This window comes from Eumetopias jubatus, unplaced genomic scaffold (genome assembly GCF_037043125.1).
Source record: "Eumetopias jubatus isolate StellerSeaLion01/CBP00866 unplaced genomic scaffold, mEumJub1_p1.0 scaffold_5, whole genome shotgun sequence".
NCBI lineage: Eukaryota > Metazoa > Chordata > Mammalia > Carnivora > Otariidae > Eumetopias > Eumetopias jubatus.
In genome coordinates, this window is record NW_028274811.1 from 111609617 (window position 1) to 111624671 (window position 15055).

General features: G+C 53.1%; 1 protein-coding gene across 2 annotated transcripts in view; it reads left to right on the forward strand.

The window, feature by feature from the left end:
• Positions 1-1351, forward strand: part of ANXA6 (annexin A6) — a 45909-nt gene extending 44558 nt beyond the window's left edge. For both annotated transcript variants that reach the window (XM_028106698.2, XM_028106699.2), the window contains one exon: positions 936-1351. In XM_028106698.2, coding sequence (XP_027962499.1) covers positions 936-995 — 60 coding nt within the window. In that variant the 3' untranslated portion in view covers positions 996-1351. The remainder of the gene's footprint in view (positions 1-935) is intronic.
• Positions 1352-15055: the final 13704 nt, after the last annotated feature.

Genomic DNA, 15055 nt, shown 5'->3' on the forward strand with positions numbered 1-15055 from the left:
CTAGAAGCCTCCATACAGAACTGGTTAGAGAAAGTGTGGTACATCCATAGGCTAGGATACAATACTACCACGAAAAAGCATGCGGAGGCTCTATCTGCTGAGTTGGGATCTTCTCTAAGTCAAAAATGTATGTCCCAGAATAGTATGAATGCTATGTGTCCATGTGTGTAGAAAAGGGACATTCTACACCTGTACTTGTTAGTATATGCACAGACTGTTGTTGGAAACCCAGACAAGAAAATGGTCGCCGTGCCTCTCTCTTGATTTGGGGGAAAGGGGGTCAGGGATGGGAGATTTTTATTGTATAATCTTTCCTTTGACTTACATTGTTCATAATAATGATTTTTTAAATCAAATAACAAAAATTATAAAAGAAAAACAGCATATATCATAAAAATGACAGGAGCCACTGTAGAGGAGGGAGAGTCTGGCCTCCCATCGCTCTACTGTAGGCCAGACGTTATGATGTGCCATAAAGACAGTGAGGTTCCCATAAAATCCTGCAAGGGCCCGGTACTCGGTAAGCGTCCCGTAGTGCTTGTTCAGATGAGTCTGGTTCACGCATGTGTTAATGGCCGTGGGAGGAGGAAGACAAGAATCGAAGGCAGGAACACTTCGCAGTGGAGGGGGCATCAGAGGGCAGGCAGGATTTGGGGGTGGTGCAGAGGGCGTGCTGGTCAGAGGCGTGGTAGGTATTAAAATAGGAAGATGAAGCAGGATGCTCCCAGAAGGGAGGGGGGAGGTGAAGCCAGACCCCAAAAGGCCTTGAAGCCAAGCTGAGAGCTTGGCCATTTTCCTGAGGGTAGTGGGGAGCCACAGAAGGACGCAGTCACATTTATGGGTTTGGGAGACATTACACTGACAGCGGTGGGAGGAAGGGGCATCGAGGCCATCAGGATTGTTTTCACTCACTGCTCTCCCTCTGCTCCTGCCAGGGTGACACCTCTGGAGACTTCCTCAAGGCCCTGCTGGCTGTCTGTGGAGGCGAGGACTAGGGCCACCGGCGTTGGCCAGCACCTCTGCCGAGAAATGGTCATCAGCACCAGCCGCCATGACCAAGCCTGACTGCTCCAGCTCTAGAGACTAAGGAAGGGAGGGGGGAGGGGGGAGGGGGTGGGCTCTTGTCTTCATTTGGGGTTTAGGGAAGGCTTCCACTCCCACAGGCCACCGAAGGCCCAGCACGGTCACCCCTGCTCCCGTGTGAGCAGCTGAAGAACCGTAGCCACAAATGCCGTCCATCTCCACTCCCCGGCTTCCTCCTCAGCCCTTCTCGGCTTCCGTCCCTCGCTGCAGCCACTGCCCTGGTTTGGGCTTTGTCAAATCCAGAAATACTGAGCCTCTGTCTGTGAAACGAGTGGAGTGTGTGCTTTGAATGGGTGGTGTGTGGTGGCCGGTACCAGCTGAGTGTTCGAGGGGAGGGGAGGGACGGTCAGTGTCTTCCTGCCAATTGCCAGGCCTCCCACCGTTTTACTGCCCACCCCCATCCAGGTTTTTGCGCGAGAGATGGAACCAGGAGTCTGGATACCTAGGTTCAGATTTGCATCCGCACGCACGTGCTTTCCAGCTTCTGGCCAATCTCCTTCCCTCCCTGAGTCTATATTTTTCTTATCTACAGAATGAGAGAGTTGGACAAAAGGATGTTGACTTTCTCTTCTAACATTGACATTGTAGGATGTGCCCCCAAATCATCCCCTTTCCACCTCCCTCTTGAAATAAAAACAGACCTACAGACACACGAACACATTTCCAGGGGGGATCTGTGTTTTTGACTTAGACCTGCAGCCCGAGGTATTCACCCACCCAGGAGTAAGTCCTCGCCCCCTCCTGTCACCTGAGAATCCCAAGAGAGAGCCCGAGCGAAGGCTGGCCCAGCCCCCTCCAGGGCTCCGCTTCCCTGGCATCCCTCTGCTGCCGGGATGTTTCTCTGCATTCTTCATCCATTACAACCCAACCCAAACTTCCTCTTTTGAGCTCTTCAGGGGCATCAGATGCGATCGTGATCTGGGGAGGCCTGTGGAAAGTTTCCCCTTTGTGAAGATCACTGATAAACAGCAGGCTCAACTGCAGCTTCTCGGTGTCCCTTCCGTGAGCTGTGTTTCTGCTCTGACACTTGGGTGTGAAGCTGTCCCCCGAGTGCCGTGAGGGTGCGGGCTGGCTGGAGGGCCCTTCTCCCTGGCCTGACTGGCCTCACCTCTGCTGGCAACTCAGAGCGTGTCTACGGTAGTAGCTGCCCGGGGAACACGGGGTTTGGGCCAGCCGCTGACCTCCCTGGGCATCTGGACAGCGGGGGTTGGGCCCACCAGTTTTAAAGAGCCCCATCTTCATCTCTGCCATAATGAGGCTGAAAGCAAGAAGGTTACCTTGTTCTTCCCTCCACCAGGCTGTGAGCCCGAACACCAGGAGGGTCCGCTGAAAGCTTTTTGGGGGGATTTGCCCGACTTCACGCAGCTGTTACCAAAAGATAAATTAACAAAGCGGTTAAGAGCTGCGGAGTCAGACCTTTGCCACAGCCAACTGGCCGTGAGCATGGCATTTCTGAGTCTCCAGTTCCACCCGTCCCCTAGCCTTTGAGGAGGGAATGAGGTGACGCCTGCAAGCACTCAGCGGGGGACTACCCTGCCTGGACTCGGCTGTCAGCACCACCAGCCCGGGGGCAGGCCCCATTGTAGGAGCTGGTAAGTGGATCCCGAGATGATTTCTGAGCTCTCTTGTCCAGAAGTCAGCTGCACATCACAGAGACTTCCAAAGACAAACACGAAAGTGCCTTAAAATTTTGTGCCAAGGAGAAAATAGCTCTAGAGTCGAAAGGAAAGAGCAATGGAATCTGAGGGAATAGAAGCGGAGGCCCCCTGAGGCCAAGGGGAACACAAGCAGAGCAGGAGTTTGTAGAATGCCCAGAAACCAGGAATGAGAGCTCACACTGAGCGCTTGCAATGTACAAGACCGCTCTAATTCCTCACTGTGCAGTTTTCACTTACTTTTCAGTTAAGGTGGGCTGTAGTCTGGGATCGGTCTCTGGTAGGAGGGAGACCCTCGGGGTTTGTGGGGCGAGGCAGATGAGATTGGAAATGGGAGTTTGCTCCCTCCAATTACAGAGGCCGTCAGGATTTTCTCTTAGAACGCAGAGGGGGCCTTCGGAGGTTCTTGAGAGGAAAAGTATGTGGCTAGCCACCCACTTGAGAAAAACGTGTGAAGGAGGGCTGGCCAGTTGGGAGGCTGTTGTTAACAATCCCACTTGGGGTAAGACCCAGGTGCCTGCAGAACAAGCCACATTTTCCCCCTTGGAGTTGTGGCAGAGGGCGGAGCGGCCGCTATTCTGAATCCCGGGCACCTCCTTTGGTCATTCATGCAGACAGCTTATACTGACCGAATGCCCCGCCTGTTGCTAAAGCTGTAACACCAGAGACTGTTGTGTCCTGATCCCCAAGAGCTGACACACGAGCGTCCCTCCCACCCAGCCTTCTCCAGAACGCGGTGTTGAGTGACACCAGAGATGGTTTCTGTGGCCAAAGTTCAACGGAGACAAGTGGCAGGGACTAAATTAAAACTAAAAGGAAAGAGAAAGCAGAAGCCCAGACCGCTGCTGTCTCAAAGAGGGAGAAAAGGAGGATGGTGGTGGTGATCTCAGTGTGGAAGGGGCCCTCGGAAAGTCTCACCTCCCTCTCGCACCTACAGACAACTGTCACTTCCACAGAGGAAGCGACTGGCCCTGGGGCACTTGGCGTTTCAGCGGAAGAATGAGCTGGAGCCCTGCAGTCTTGCCCGGCCCGACCTCCCACTGCCTTCCCTCTTGCCCTGGACCCCGGCTTCTCCCTCCCGCAGTGGCACCCCGCCCCGCCTCTAGCTCCTCTCTCCACCCGCTGCCTCCACTCCTGCCTCCACTCCTGCATTTTCCCTAACGAGGGAGCAATTCTCAGAAGCTCTAGACCGGGGTGCTCCGACTTCGGTCTTTGGGGCCACAAGGAAATGTCCCAAGTGACCAGCTGGGAGGGGGTTGCCGGGAACCGCCGTGGCCACATTTCCAGCCGTCGGAGAGCAGCGTGGGAACAGCTGGCTGTCCGAAACCCTCTGACTGTCCGGTGCTCCGGTTTTGCTGAGTGACCAGTAATCCCGTAATCCCGCGGGAGGACCTTCTCCTCCACAGCCGAGACTTCAGTTGCGGTAGTGCCAGGGTGATCCCCTTATTCTCCTAATGAGGAATCCAAGGGACCAAGCAGTGAAGCAAACTGCCAGAAGGTACAGGCAAACACATCATGGATGGAGCCGGAAATGGGCCGAGAGCTCATCCAAACCAACGCTCTTGTTTCACGAGTTTGAAAATCAAGGCCCCGTGACCATGGTATTGCTAAAGCCTGGATCTGGGGTCAGCACCCGGGTCTCCTGATTTCCTGCTGGGCTCACTACTGATATGTCCCCCTCCTCCTCCTCTTGGTTAACGGAAGCCAGACCGCGCTGAGGATGGGAGGGAGAAGTGTCAAGTTGCCCAACCCGAATTTCAGAACCCCAAAGCAGCAGATCGGTGTTTCTAGCAGGCCTCTGAGACCTCAGATTTCCCCAGGCCGACTTCCCCACTTTACAGCTGAGTTAGGCAAGCAGGAAATTCTAGTTCCTAACTGAGCCCTCTACTCAGCAGTTAATCTATGGAGGCAGGCAGGCCGGCTGGATTGGAAACCCAGCCAACCATTTAGAAGTAGCTAAGTCACTTGGCCTCTATATGCCTTGATTTTCTCGTCTGTAGAATGGGAATCACAAAAGTTTCTATTTCACAAGATCTCGTGACGCATGGATACCTCTGAGCACACTCTCTGGGACATAATAAGGCGGCACCCATATTGGGTCTTTGGTATTAATACATAGGCTGGATTCCATGTCCTGGAGAAGGACTCGGAGGGGGAGTCTCTAGCAACAACCTCTGATGACCACTGAGTCCCTACACTGTGCCCCTTAACCCCTCGAGAGCTAAGTGGGGAAAGAAGAGAAAAATACAACCAAGACACACGGCAAGGGGTACCTCGTGCAGAGGCCACAGATAACCACAGAAGGACTGACACAGGATCCTTGGAAAAGGGGCATGTGAGAGGCACCTCAAAAGGTGCGAAGAGATGCCTTCAACAGGAAAGGATATCGAAGGAGAAAGGGAGTTCCAGGCAGAGGCCACAGTGGGAGCAAAGGCCCAGAGGTGGGAAGTGGAGGCCATGGGAAGTGCCCCTGGGGGCCTTGGACCCCACATCCAGGGCGTGAGGACACGGTCTGGGAGGGTCACAGAGAGTCCAGGCTAGAGTGTGGACCTTACCCTCCAGGCCCCGGCCAGCCCCGAAGGTGCCAGGGACAGGGGTAGCGTGAGTAGAGCTGTCCTTTAGAAAGAGGTCTCCGGGGCCAGCCTGGAGAAGGAAACCAGCCAGGAGACCAGTGGACAGGCTTGCAGTGTGTCTCAGAAATGGAGAGATGGGGACATGAGCCAGGATGGAAGAAGCAGATATGGAGAAAAGAGAAGACGTGGCGTTGTGAGAAACCAAGGAAGCTGCCCTATCTGCTGTGGGGAATTAGAGAGGGAAGCAGATACACAAAGCCAGATGTCATCACCTGGGAACCCAGAGGCAGGAAGTGCTTTTAAAAGCAGGATGTGATGCCAGAGGCCGCCAGTGCCTGCTTCTCAGGTAAGGACTGAAGAAGTCCTACACCAGAGCCATCTGGGAATGAGCCCTTCCCCCTGAGCCCAGCTGTTGTAGCAGTTTCCAGAACATTCATTTCCTTCTGTGGGATGGTCTCACCCTTCCCAGCTACCACCATCTGCCTATTGTGCTGCCAGCTGCAGTCAGAACCACCTAGCAGCCACCCCATTACCATCACCGTGGACCTTGACCTGGAGATAGCCATGGGTGTGGACAGGATGGCCTGACAGGCAGAGCCGGGAGGGTGGGGAATGGACCTAGAGGTCCCACGCCTGTGCCGGGCCAGTATTTTCCGTTCTCCCACACAGCTGGTATCCACTCAAAGCCCATAAATACTATCTATCACACACGCAGAATTCCAAATCACTGCCAGTCATACCCACAGGGACACACCGTGTGTATCCAGAATCAGAAAGGAGCACACTGCTGCTAACACACAGAAACACATTGCAGACCACGTGGGGAAAAATACAATGATTGCGCCCACAAACACACTGCTCAGAAGCACAGATATTGTCGTCCATACATGTACCACGGGCCACACGGGACTCTCTTCACACAGCTACCTAGACTTGCCTTTCACACGCACTCACTTAGGGCGTGTATGCACTCATACTTTGCTTGGCACACAGCCTTAGTGTGTAGTACACGACTCCAGAAATCAGTGACCTGCCTGCTCTCATGTACGTTCTTCCACAGGAGAGCCAACCACCGGAATCTATGGAGGGCAGACTTTGCACCCAACTGCTCTGACTTGAGCCCTGCTCCTACTTGCAGCCCTGCTCAGAGGAGGCAGGAGCAGCTCCTCGGAGAACCAGGCTGCAAGTGGGGTCAGCCTTCGGAAGGAACAAAATCCCTGGGGAGGTCTTCCCGGAGTAGTGAGGCTCAACATGAGTGAGATGGCAAGAGACAGGAGGGAGAGGTTTTTCCCTCAAAAGCCCCCATCCCATTCTGTTCCCTTTTCTAGGAATGTTCTAGAAGCTGGCAGTGAAAGGGTTAACAGTGCCCAGGCCACACACCCTACCCGTGGGCTTTGGAAAACCTGAGTGCAGGGATTTGCCCAAGGGAGGTCAGGGTCACTATCTCCCCATCTGCCTTTAAGCTGTCCGCAGGATAAAACTCCCCAGGTGAGTGAGATGGAAACCCAAAATGAAACTTTGCTGCAGTTCTCTGACTCTGGCCTTGTCACTGTCACTCTGGTCAGCAGCAGCAGCGGCAGCTCCAAATCCACCCTCCTCACGGCTCTCCCAGGCCAGCTCTCCCTTCGGGGTGGTACTGTGTTCTCTTAGGCAAATGTACCTTCCCCTCACCTGGCCTCAGGCTCCCAGCTCTCCTGGGCTGGGAGGCTGTTGCGGGAACAAAATGAGATGCAGCATACGAGGAGCCTGGCATAGGGCTCTGCCGTCAGGCTCTATCACTTGCCTTCCCCATTTCCCTGTCTCCCGGGCCTCTCTCCCCAGGCCCCTCTCCCATCCTGGGGTCCAGGTTAATTGGAGTGCATTATTTGCATAGACATGAGACCTCACCCCCGGGGAAATTCCCCTTGGTGACCAGGCTTCCTTTCTGAGGTCAGGCCACATCATCAGACGCAGCGCCTTCCTTTCCAGCTTGCCCCAGCCTCCCGCTGCCTTTGGCCCCTATTATCTGGCAGGTGGAGATCCAGGTTCACAGATTTAGTCCCGCCATGTGACCTGGGGGTGCTGTCCGAGAGAATGTGAGTGTAGAGGCTGGGCTGGGGGCCAGAGCAAAGTCAGAAATGATAGATGCTGGAGGACTAGAGGAAAGACTGTAGGCAGGAGGCCGTTGAGAAGCCTAGTAATACTAGCTCTTTCAGCAGCGCCCTGCCTGACCTTAGGCACATGCCTTCCCCTCCCCAGGCCTTAGTTTCCCTTTCTGTCCAGCTAAGGGAGTGGTCAAGATAATCTCTACGTTTTGTTCTAGATCGAATGAGCTAAAAAGCCACTTCCTTTAGCAGCACAATATTGCAACATTTGTCCTTGGATCTTCTTCCTTTGACAAGAACCTTGCAACATACTGCCTTGAATCCATTTCCTTTCCTCTCCTTGGAAAGCACAATTTTGCAAAATGCATTCCTGAATCCCATTTTTTTCAGATGCTGCCAGAATTACATGTACCTCCTCTCCTCATAGTGACTTGGTTTGAGGTTGAATATTTCCTTTCAAATCCACTATGTATACTGTCCTGTGGCCCACAAAACATGGAATAGAGCTCTCTTCTCTCCAGATTCTAAGATCTGTTGTCCTCTTAGTCTCTGATGCTGGTACTGAGAAGGCACTTTCCCTGGAACAAAAAGGGGAACAGTGAGGTCCTGGGACCACCTGTATCAAAAACAACTGTTAGAAAGGCAGCTTTGAGAGCAGGAGTCACAACTTTGAATCACCTGGGGAGGTTTTAAATGTCAATCCCAGGCCACATACCCCCCCCCCCCGATCCTGATATAATTCATTTGGGGTGGGGCCTGAGCATCTGTATTTTTACAAAGCTCCTCGGGTGATTCTAACATGCAGTCAGGATTGAGAACCTCTGATCTCAGGCCCCACCCCAGACTAAATGGGTCAGATTATTCTGGCAGACGCTCACATTGATGACCACCTGACCTATGATATTCTTTATGAAATGATCTCAACGGGCACTTCTAGGCACACAGGTATTCCCAGGATTACAGATGGGCAAAGAGAATCGCGACCCCCTTTCACAGATGAGGAAGGTGAGGGACGGAGAGAGGAATTGCTGCTCATGTCACACAGAGGGTTAGTAACAGTAGTGGGCCTGGCCCCTAGTGGAAACTTGTAGACTCTAAGCATTTTTGCAAAAGTCATGGATTTGATGCGTGGGTGACCCAGAGAAGTACCAGCACGCTAAGTATCTCCCACTGGTCCATGACAGTGAGTTCTTGGCTGCCTTTATATGAGCAGATAATGCTGACTTTGGAGCTGGAAGACCCAGTAAGGGAGCTTGGGCCTCTCCAACTACTAAGTACTAAGATAACCCCTGGGAGCTTGCTAAAAATGCTGCCTCTGGGGCCCTACTCCCCAGATAGTATGATTTCTTAGGTCTATGGTGAGATCCAGAAATCTGCCCAGAGTCCTGGACTAGGTCCCTGTGGCATAAGGAATTCCCATCCTTGGGAAGCATTCAGCAGATGGGGAATCAGAACACCCACAGAATCAAATCCATTCATTTGATAAATAAATATTGATTGACTATGATGAGACTGGCCCAGTTCTGTTCTCACAACATCAGCAGGATCAGAGATGTCAGGATGGGAGGGGGGGGCTGGGCAATTAGGTATCAAAGGAGTGAGCCTATGAGAGGTTCCCTGTGTGTATCCAAATTTCAGCCATCTTTTGAGGTCCAGCATGGATCATGTCTCCCACCAGGTGAGTTCTGCAGACATGACCTGAGTTTGAACTCCAGCTGTGCTATGTACTAGATGTGACTTAAGCCACATCATCCATAAAGCAGGGGTACCTATGTCATAGAGTTCTGATGAGAAAAGCATGAAACAGTTTAAGAGCCCTTAGTATCATGCCTAGTACACGTTAATCTTAAATATTAGCTATTAGTGGGCACCTGGGTGGCTCAATTGGTTAAGTGTCTGCCTTCGGCTCAGGTCATGATCCCAGGATGCTGGGATCGAGTCCAGCATGGCTCGCTTCTCAGCGAGGAGTCTGCTTCCCCGCTTCCTCTGCCCCTCCCCCTGCTCTCCCTCTCCCTCTCTTTCTCTCTCAAATAAATCTTTTTTTAAAAAATTAGCTATTAGCGTTATTATTTCCTAACCATCTCGACCTGCCCTGATTTCTCCTTTTTTTTCAACTTTTGGACTTCCTTACAGTGTCAAAATGGAAGGTCCCTTAGTGATTATCTAGTCTGATACCTTCACATTATAGAAGGGGAAGCTGAGGACCAGAGAGGGGAAGGGACTTGCCCAGGCCATACAGCAGAGCCAGGACTCAAACTCAGCTCCTCTGATGTGCAGTCCAAGGGCCCCTTCCTCCTTGATGTCCATCCCACGGCCTGAACAAGGAAGGCAACTTCAGGGAATCGATGGCTGAAAGAAGAAGAGGTGTGAGAGAAGGTGGGAGAAGCTAATTGTGCTCAGCATTTCAGCACGGAGAGCCCAGACACAATCATCCCCCAGGACGTGCAAGCCAAGTGTTCCTGCCTAGGGATTCTAGTTCGTGTGGGGCCAGCTCCTTGAGCCTCCTTAGCCCTTCAAGGTCATTCCACCATCTAAGATGCCGTGAGCAGGAACCAGTCCAAGCAAGGCCTTGTGAATTCACCGAGGATCTATGATTACCGTGGCCTGTGGAGAGAAAATGTCATGTTTAGAGGAAACATTGCAATTCAGGAACGTCAGGGCTGAATTACACACTATACTGATGAGGAATCTGAAACCCATTTTCCTCAAGGAAGGGACATTTCTCAATTTCACAGAAGGCCCTGGCTGACCCAGATGGCTGGTCACAGGCCACCGGGAGGCTTCCCAGAGGGAGCCAGGGACAAGAGCACTCTCCCTGATGCCGGGTCATGTCACCATCCTATTCCTGCCCAGTTGGGGATATGGGTGAGGAAGGCCCTGCAAGCTGGTATCAGGACAGAGAGGGGAGCATCTGATACTGTCAGTGTGCAGTGTAATTTACTCCCTGCAGAGAAAAGGGTCTATGTGCAGGGCAGGGTATCATCCTTTGCACCTGATCTAGCACAAGGATTGGTGCTGCTAGTCCTGTAGAACTTTCTGTGTTGATGGAAATACCTGCACAGTCCGGTGTGGCAGGCACTTGCCCATGGGGCTATTGAACATTGAAAAAGTGGCCAGTGCGACCAAGGGACTGAGTGCAGTGTGGGAAAGAGCACTGGACTAGGAGTCAGGAAGTCCCTTCATTTACTCACCTGGGAAGTCACTTCCCCTGTCTGGCCCTCACTTCCTCATCTGTTGGGCCAGGAGTTCTTTGCAGCATTCCCCATGGAATCCCAGTCTGGAGAACACAGAAGCAGCAGAGGATTGGATTCAGTGCACTCACCTCCTATCCTCCACCTCCCAACCCCCTGCTCAGGCTGAGCGTGGCCCCTGTGACTTGGCCTTGCTTATCTCTCCAGGCTCACCTCTTAACTTCCTCCTTGCTTCACACTCCATGTTCCACTCAAGAGTGAACAATTTTCAGTTCCCTGAATGTATTCTCTCTTTGCATATTCTATTCCCTTTGCTAAGAACACTCTTCCTTGTGCTCTTGCTTGGCAGCTTTCGGGTCTCAGCTGATGTGTCACTTCCTCCAGGAAGACTTCCCAGATCCCAAAATCCTGACTAGAGGCTCCTGTAGCTCCCTGTATTTCTCCTGTCATAACATATCTCTACCACCCTTTATTATAATTACCTATTAGTCTACAGCCCCCAGAGCAATGCTATCCAATAGAGCTCGCTGTGATGATGCAAATGTTCTATACATGTGCAGCCTATGGGATAGCCACATGTGGCTACTGAGCATTTGAATTATGGCGAGCTCTACTGAGGAACTAAGTTATTAACTCATTTAATTTTCACTAATTTCTATTTAAATAGCCACGGGTGGCTTGTGGCTACCGTACTGGGCAGGGCAGCCCCAGAGTCTGTGACCTCTGAGTGGGCAGGAAGTGGGTCTGATTTGTCCATTCCTGTATCCTCAGTGGTCTGTAATGTTGCTGTTAAGAACAAAGAAATTCCGGGGGCGCCTGGGTGGCTCAGTCCTTAAGCGTCTGCCTTTGGCTCTGGTCATGGCCGCAGGGTCCTGGGATTGAGCCCCGCATCGGGCTCCCTGCTCCTTGGGAAGTCTGCTTCTCCCTCTCCCACTCCCCCGCTGCTTGTGTTCCCTCTCTCACTGTTTCTCTCTCTGTCAAATAAATAAAATCTTAAAAAAAAAAAAAAAAAAAGAACAAACCAATTCCGGAACCTGAAATGATCAAGAAAGGCCAACTCATCCACAGCCAACCCATGGCCTCCCCAAGCATCTTTTCGGTGGATAATGAGCTAAGATCTTATGTTTGTAAAGTACTCAATCCTTTAGAAAGGATGTCTGCGAATCATTCTATTTTAATCACCCTCACAGGAGGCAGGCCCAGAAGGAATCATTATCTCCATTTTACAGCAGGGGATCACTGAGGCTCCCTCGGGATGGGGAAGTGAGGTGCAGGAGAATCACCCGGTTAGTGTAGAGCTGGGTTGCTCCTTGGTAGGTAGGTCGCTAAGGCCCACCGGACGTGGGAATGAGACCCAGCACAGAGGGAAGGAGTGGGCTTTTCCTTCCCTGTGGAGAATCCACAGACCCTAAATGGAAACAGATGGAATAGGGATGGGGGGGGAGGATGTGGGCCAGGCATCGGGCCATTTCCTGAAGGCCCTGGGTGCTGGAATCCCCCACCTCAGGCAAAGGAGGAATTAGCAGTCTTCGGGAGAAGCGGGGGTGGGGGGGTGGGGGGTGGGGTTGGGTGGGCAGACCAAGGCTGCCCCTGCGCCAGTTCCTGGTCCAGCCGCAGAACCGTCGGGCTTCCAGCGACTCCCCAGAACTCCCTCCCCTCCCGGAATGCTTGGCAAGTGATAGCCAGTCTGGGAAGTGACAGGTGGGGCACTGACAAAGAAGGGCCCTGTGCTCTGCCAGGGGGGCAGGATGGGGCCTCAGCTGGGCCTTGTGGGGCTGCCTGGCGGCTGGCTCCTCCATCTCGGGGAATTCCCCTCCTGCCTAAAAGTCAGCCCAGCCCAGCCCTCCTTCCTGCAGAAGCACAGTGAGCCGAGGAGCCTTCACAGGGTGGCAGCCCCCACTGCACCCGCCCTCGTCTTCTCCTGCCCCAGGTAAGTTGACCCAGCCCAGGGGCAGCGGGCCAGGACAGGGCTAGGGCTCACTGCACGAGGGAGGGTGCCGGGGCTGCCAGACCAGCCCCCAGCTCTGCGCCAAGAGCCACCGGACCTCCTACTTTCCTGCCAGCTGGGGTCGGCTGCTCCCCCGGCCAGCTCCCTCTTCCCCGCGCCGGGGCTTGGCTCTGGGCCTCTCTACCTCCATTTCTTATTCCCTCTTCCTACCCTCCTCGTCTTGCCCCCTCCTCAGCCACTGTGTTTCTTTCTCATCGCTGCTAGTTTTTCCCAAGGGAAGGAAAAGAGAAAAGTCTATTTTTGTCTTATCCTTCCCTGAAGGAAAGGCATGGGGTTCACAGGTGTGAACGTGGATTTGTGTTGGTGTGAGAATGTGTGTCTGTCTCTGTTGTGAGTACGTGTCAGATCTGTTGAGGTACACGTGTGAGCGCAGGTTCACAAGCATGTCTATCTTTGCATGTGTGTCTGGGAGTGTCTGGGTCATTACGTGAATGTGTGTGTGTCTCTGTGTGAATGTGTTTTGGAGGGTGGGGGTGCACCTGTATATTGGGCACCTTAGTGGCCTATATAGCTAGGTAGGAAGAGACCAGGTGGGAGCGTCGCCCTGCCTCCCTTGGGAACACGATGGAGGCCTGGGACCCTCCTCAGTGCTGGAGCAAATGGATCTCTGGAGGGCTCTCCCACCTGCTTTCCTCCTAGGGCTGGCCGGGCCCTTCGGTGGCTGAACCTTCAACACAGGGTCTGAGGCACTGGGAGGGGGTGATAGCTGGCAGACAGTGGTGATGTGGCCTCCTCTTTAATCACGAACAGTCCAGATTTTCCAGAGCTGGTCCGAGGCCCAGCCCAGGGAAGTCCCTGGCTAGGAGGGGCAAGGTGTAGAGACCAAGTCACTGTCACAGCGGCTTCTGGGCTAGAGAAGAATGGAGGGAGCAGTGGGGTGGGGGGACACTGGCAGGGGGAGTATGAGAAAGGACATGGGGTGAGGCTGTAGGAGGATCGCTCTCTGGGCCCTGTCAGGGCTTCCCAGGGTTAGGAAATGTCTGGTTCCCACGGGGCTGCCTCCCTCAGGGGCTGGGCTGGGCTGGGCTGACCTCTCCCCACTTCCAGGAGGATGACAAAAAGCAAGCTTGGATCCAAACTCAAATCTGGCTTGACACCGTGACCTGAAGGCAGGGAGGGCCAGAGGGAGAGGAGGTGGACTAGGGGAAGCCTGGGGCTCCTGGGAACTGTGGGAGGGGCCTGGCCACATATGCTCCGAGGCCGGGAATTTCCCCCCAAAGTCACTTGGCTCTTTCTTCTCCGTCCACCAGTGGCATCCTAGAAACCCGAGCGTAAATGGCAGGCCCAGGGCCGCAGTGGAAACAGCTGGGAGGGAGAAGGAGGAAAACAGGAAAGACCTTGGAGAAAAAGTTGGGGAGACACGCCTTCTAGGCCCGGTGCTTCTGAGAGCACTTTGTGAGGTCTAGGGCAAGTTCCTCCGCAGCTCTGGGCCCTGGGCTTTGCTGCCTTTAACTCATGCCAGGCCCTGTGGCACCTCATTCTTTCTCTACCCTATGCACTGGACTCTGCCCTTTGTGTTCCTGGTGAAGAAAGAGGCAGAGAGCAACCACAGGTGTAAGGGCGGGCAGGGCTGCGACCTAAACCCAGATCTGTCTGACTCCAGAGCTCATACCCTAACCCTTGCATGACCCACATGCTCTTGGAGGAGGGGCAAATAGTGAGTATGCTAGGGTTTGATTCACCTTCAGGTGCCTAATGAACGTGAAAACTTGGGGATCTCTCAGAGCCGTCTGTCCACCCCTCATGCGGTGATTTGGGAGGAAGATAGAATTAAAAATGCTTCTGAGGCCGAGGGTGGGAAACAGGGACCATAGGTTGTGCTCACTTCTTTATTTCTTACCGAAAAAATATGATTACCTACTACAATTTCAGTCAACATCATGGGCTTGACATGCATTTCTCATTTAACTATCACTCAAATCTCTCTCTCATGTGCCCACACCCAATACCAAAAAGCACCTAGAATCCACCATGGGTTTTATATTCCCCAGATTGCCTCCGGCTATAGAGCCGGGAGACTGGGTGGAAGGAAGGGACCCAGACCCAGGATCCCTCTCTTCCTAGTTCATTAGCCGCTCAGCTTGAGTTTCATTCCCCTGTAGCCAAGACCCCCAACTCACAAATTCACCTACTAGAGTAAGGCTGAGCTGCTTGGCTTTAGAAGCTCATCTTCCCAGCTGTGGGGTGTGTGGGAAATAGCACTGCTCTGGGAGAAGGTGCCTTGGGTTCTAGCCGTCAGTACTAATCACAAACTTGCTGTGAGACCTCTAGCAAGTCCCTACCCTTCTCAGGCCCTTTGGTGGCTTTATCCTTGTGAGAGAAAGCCTGGGTCTGATCCTTTCTAAACGAGCCTTTAAGGACTGGCATTTTGAGCTCTGTCTTACTGGCTGGCAAGACTCCATCGCCTAATGCTTAAGAGTGGAAAGAATTTAGGACTTGTTGCTGTATAAGACCTTGGGAA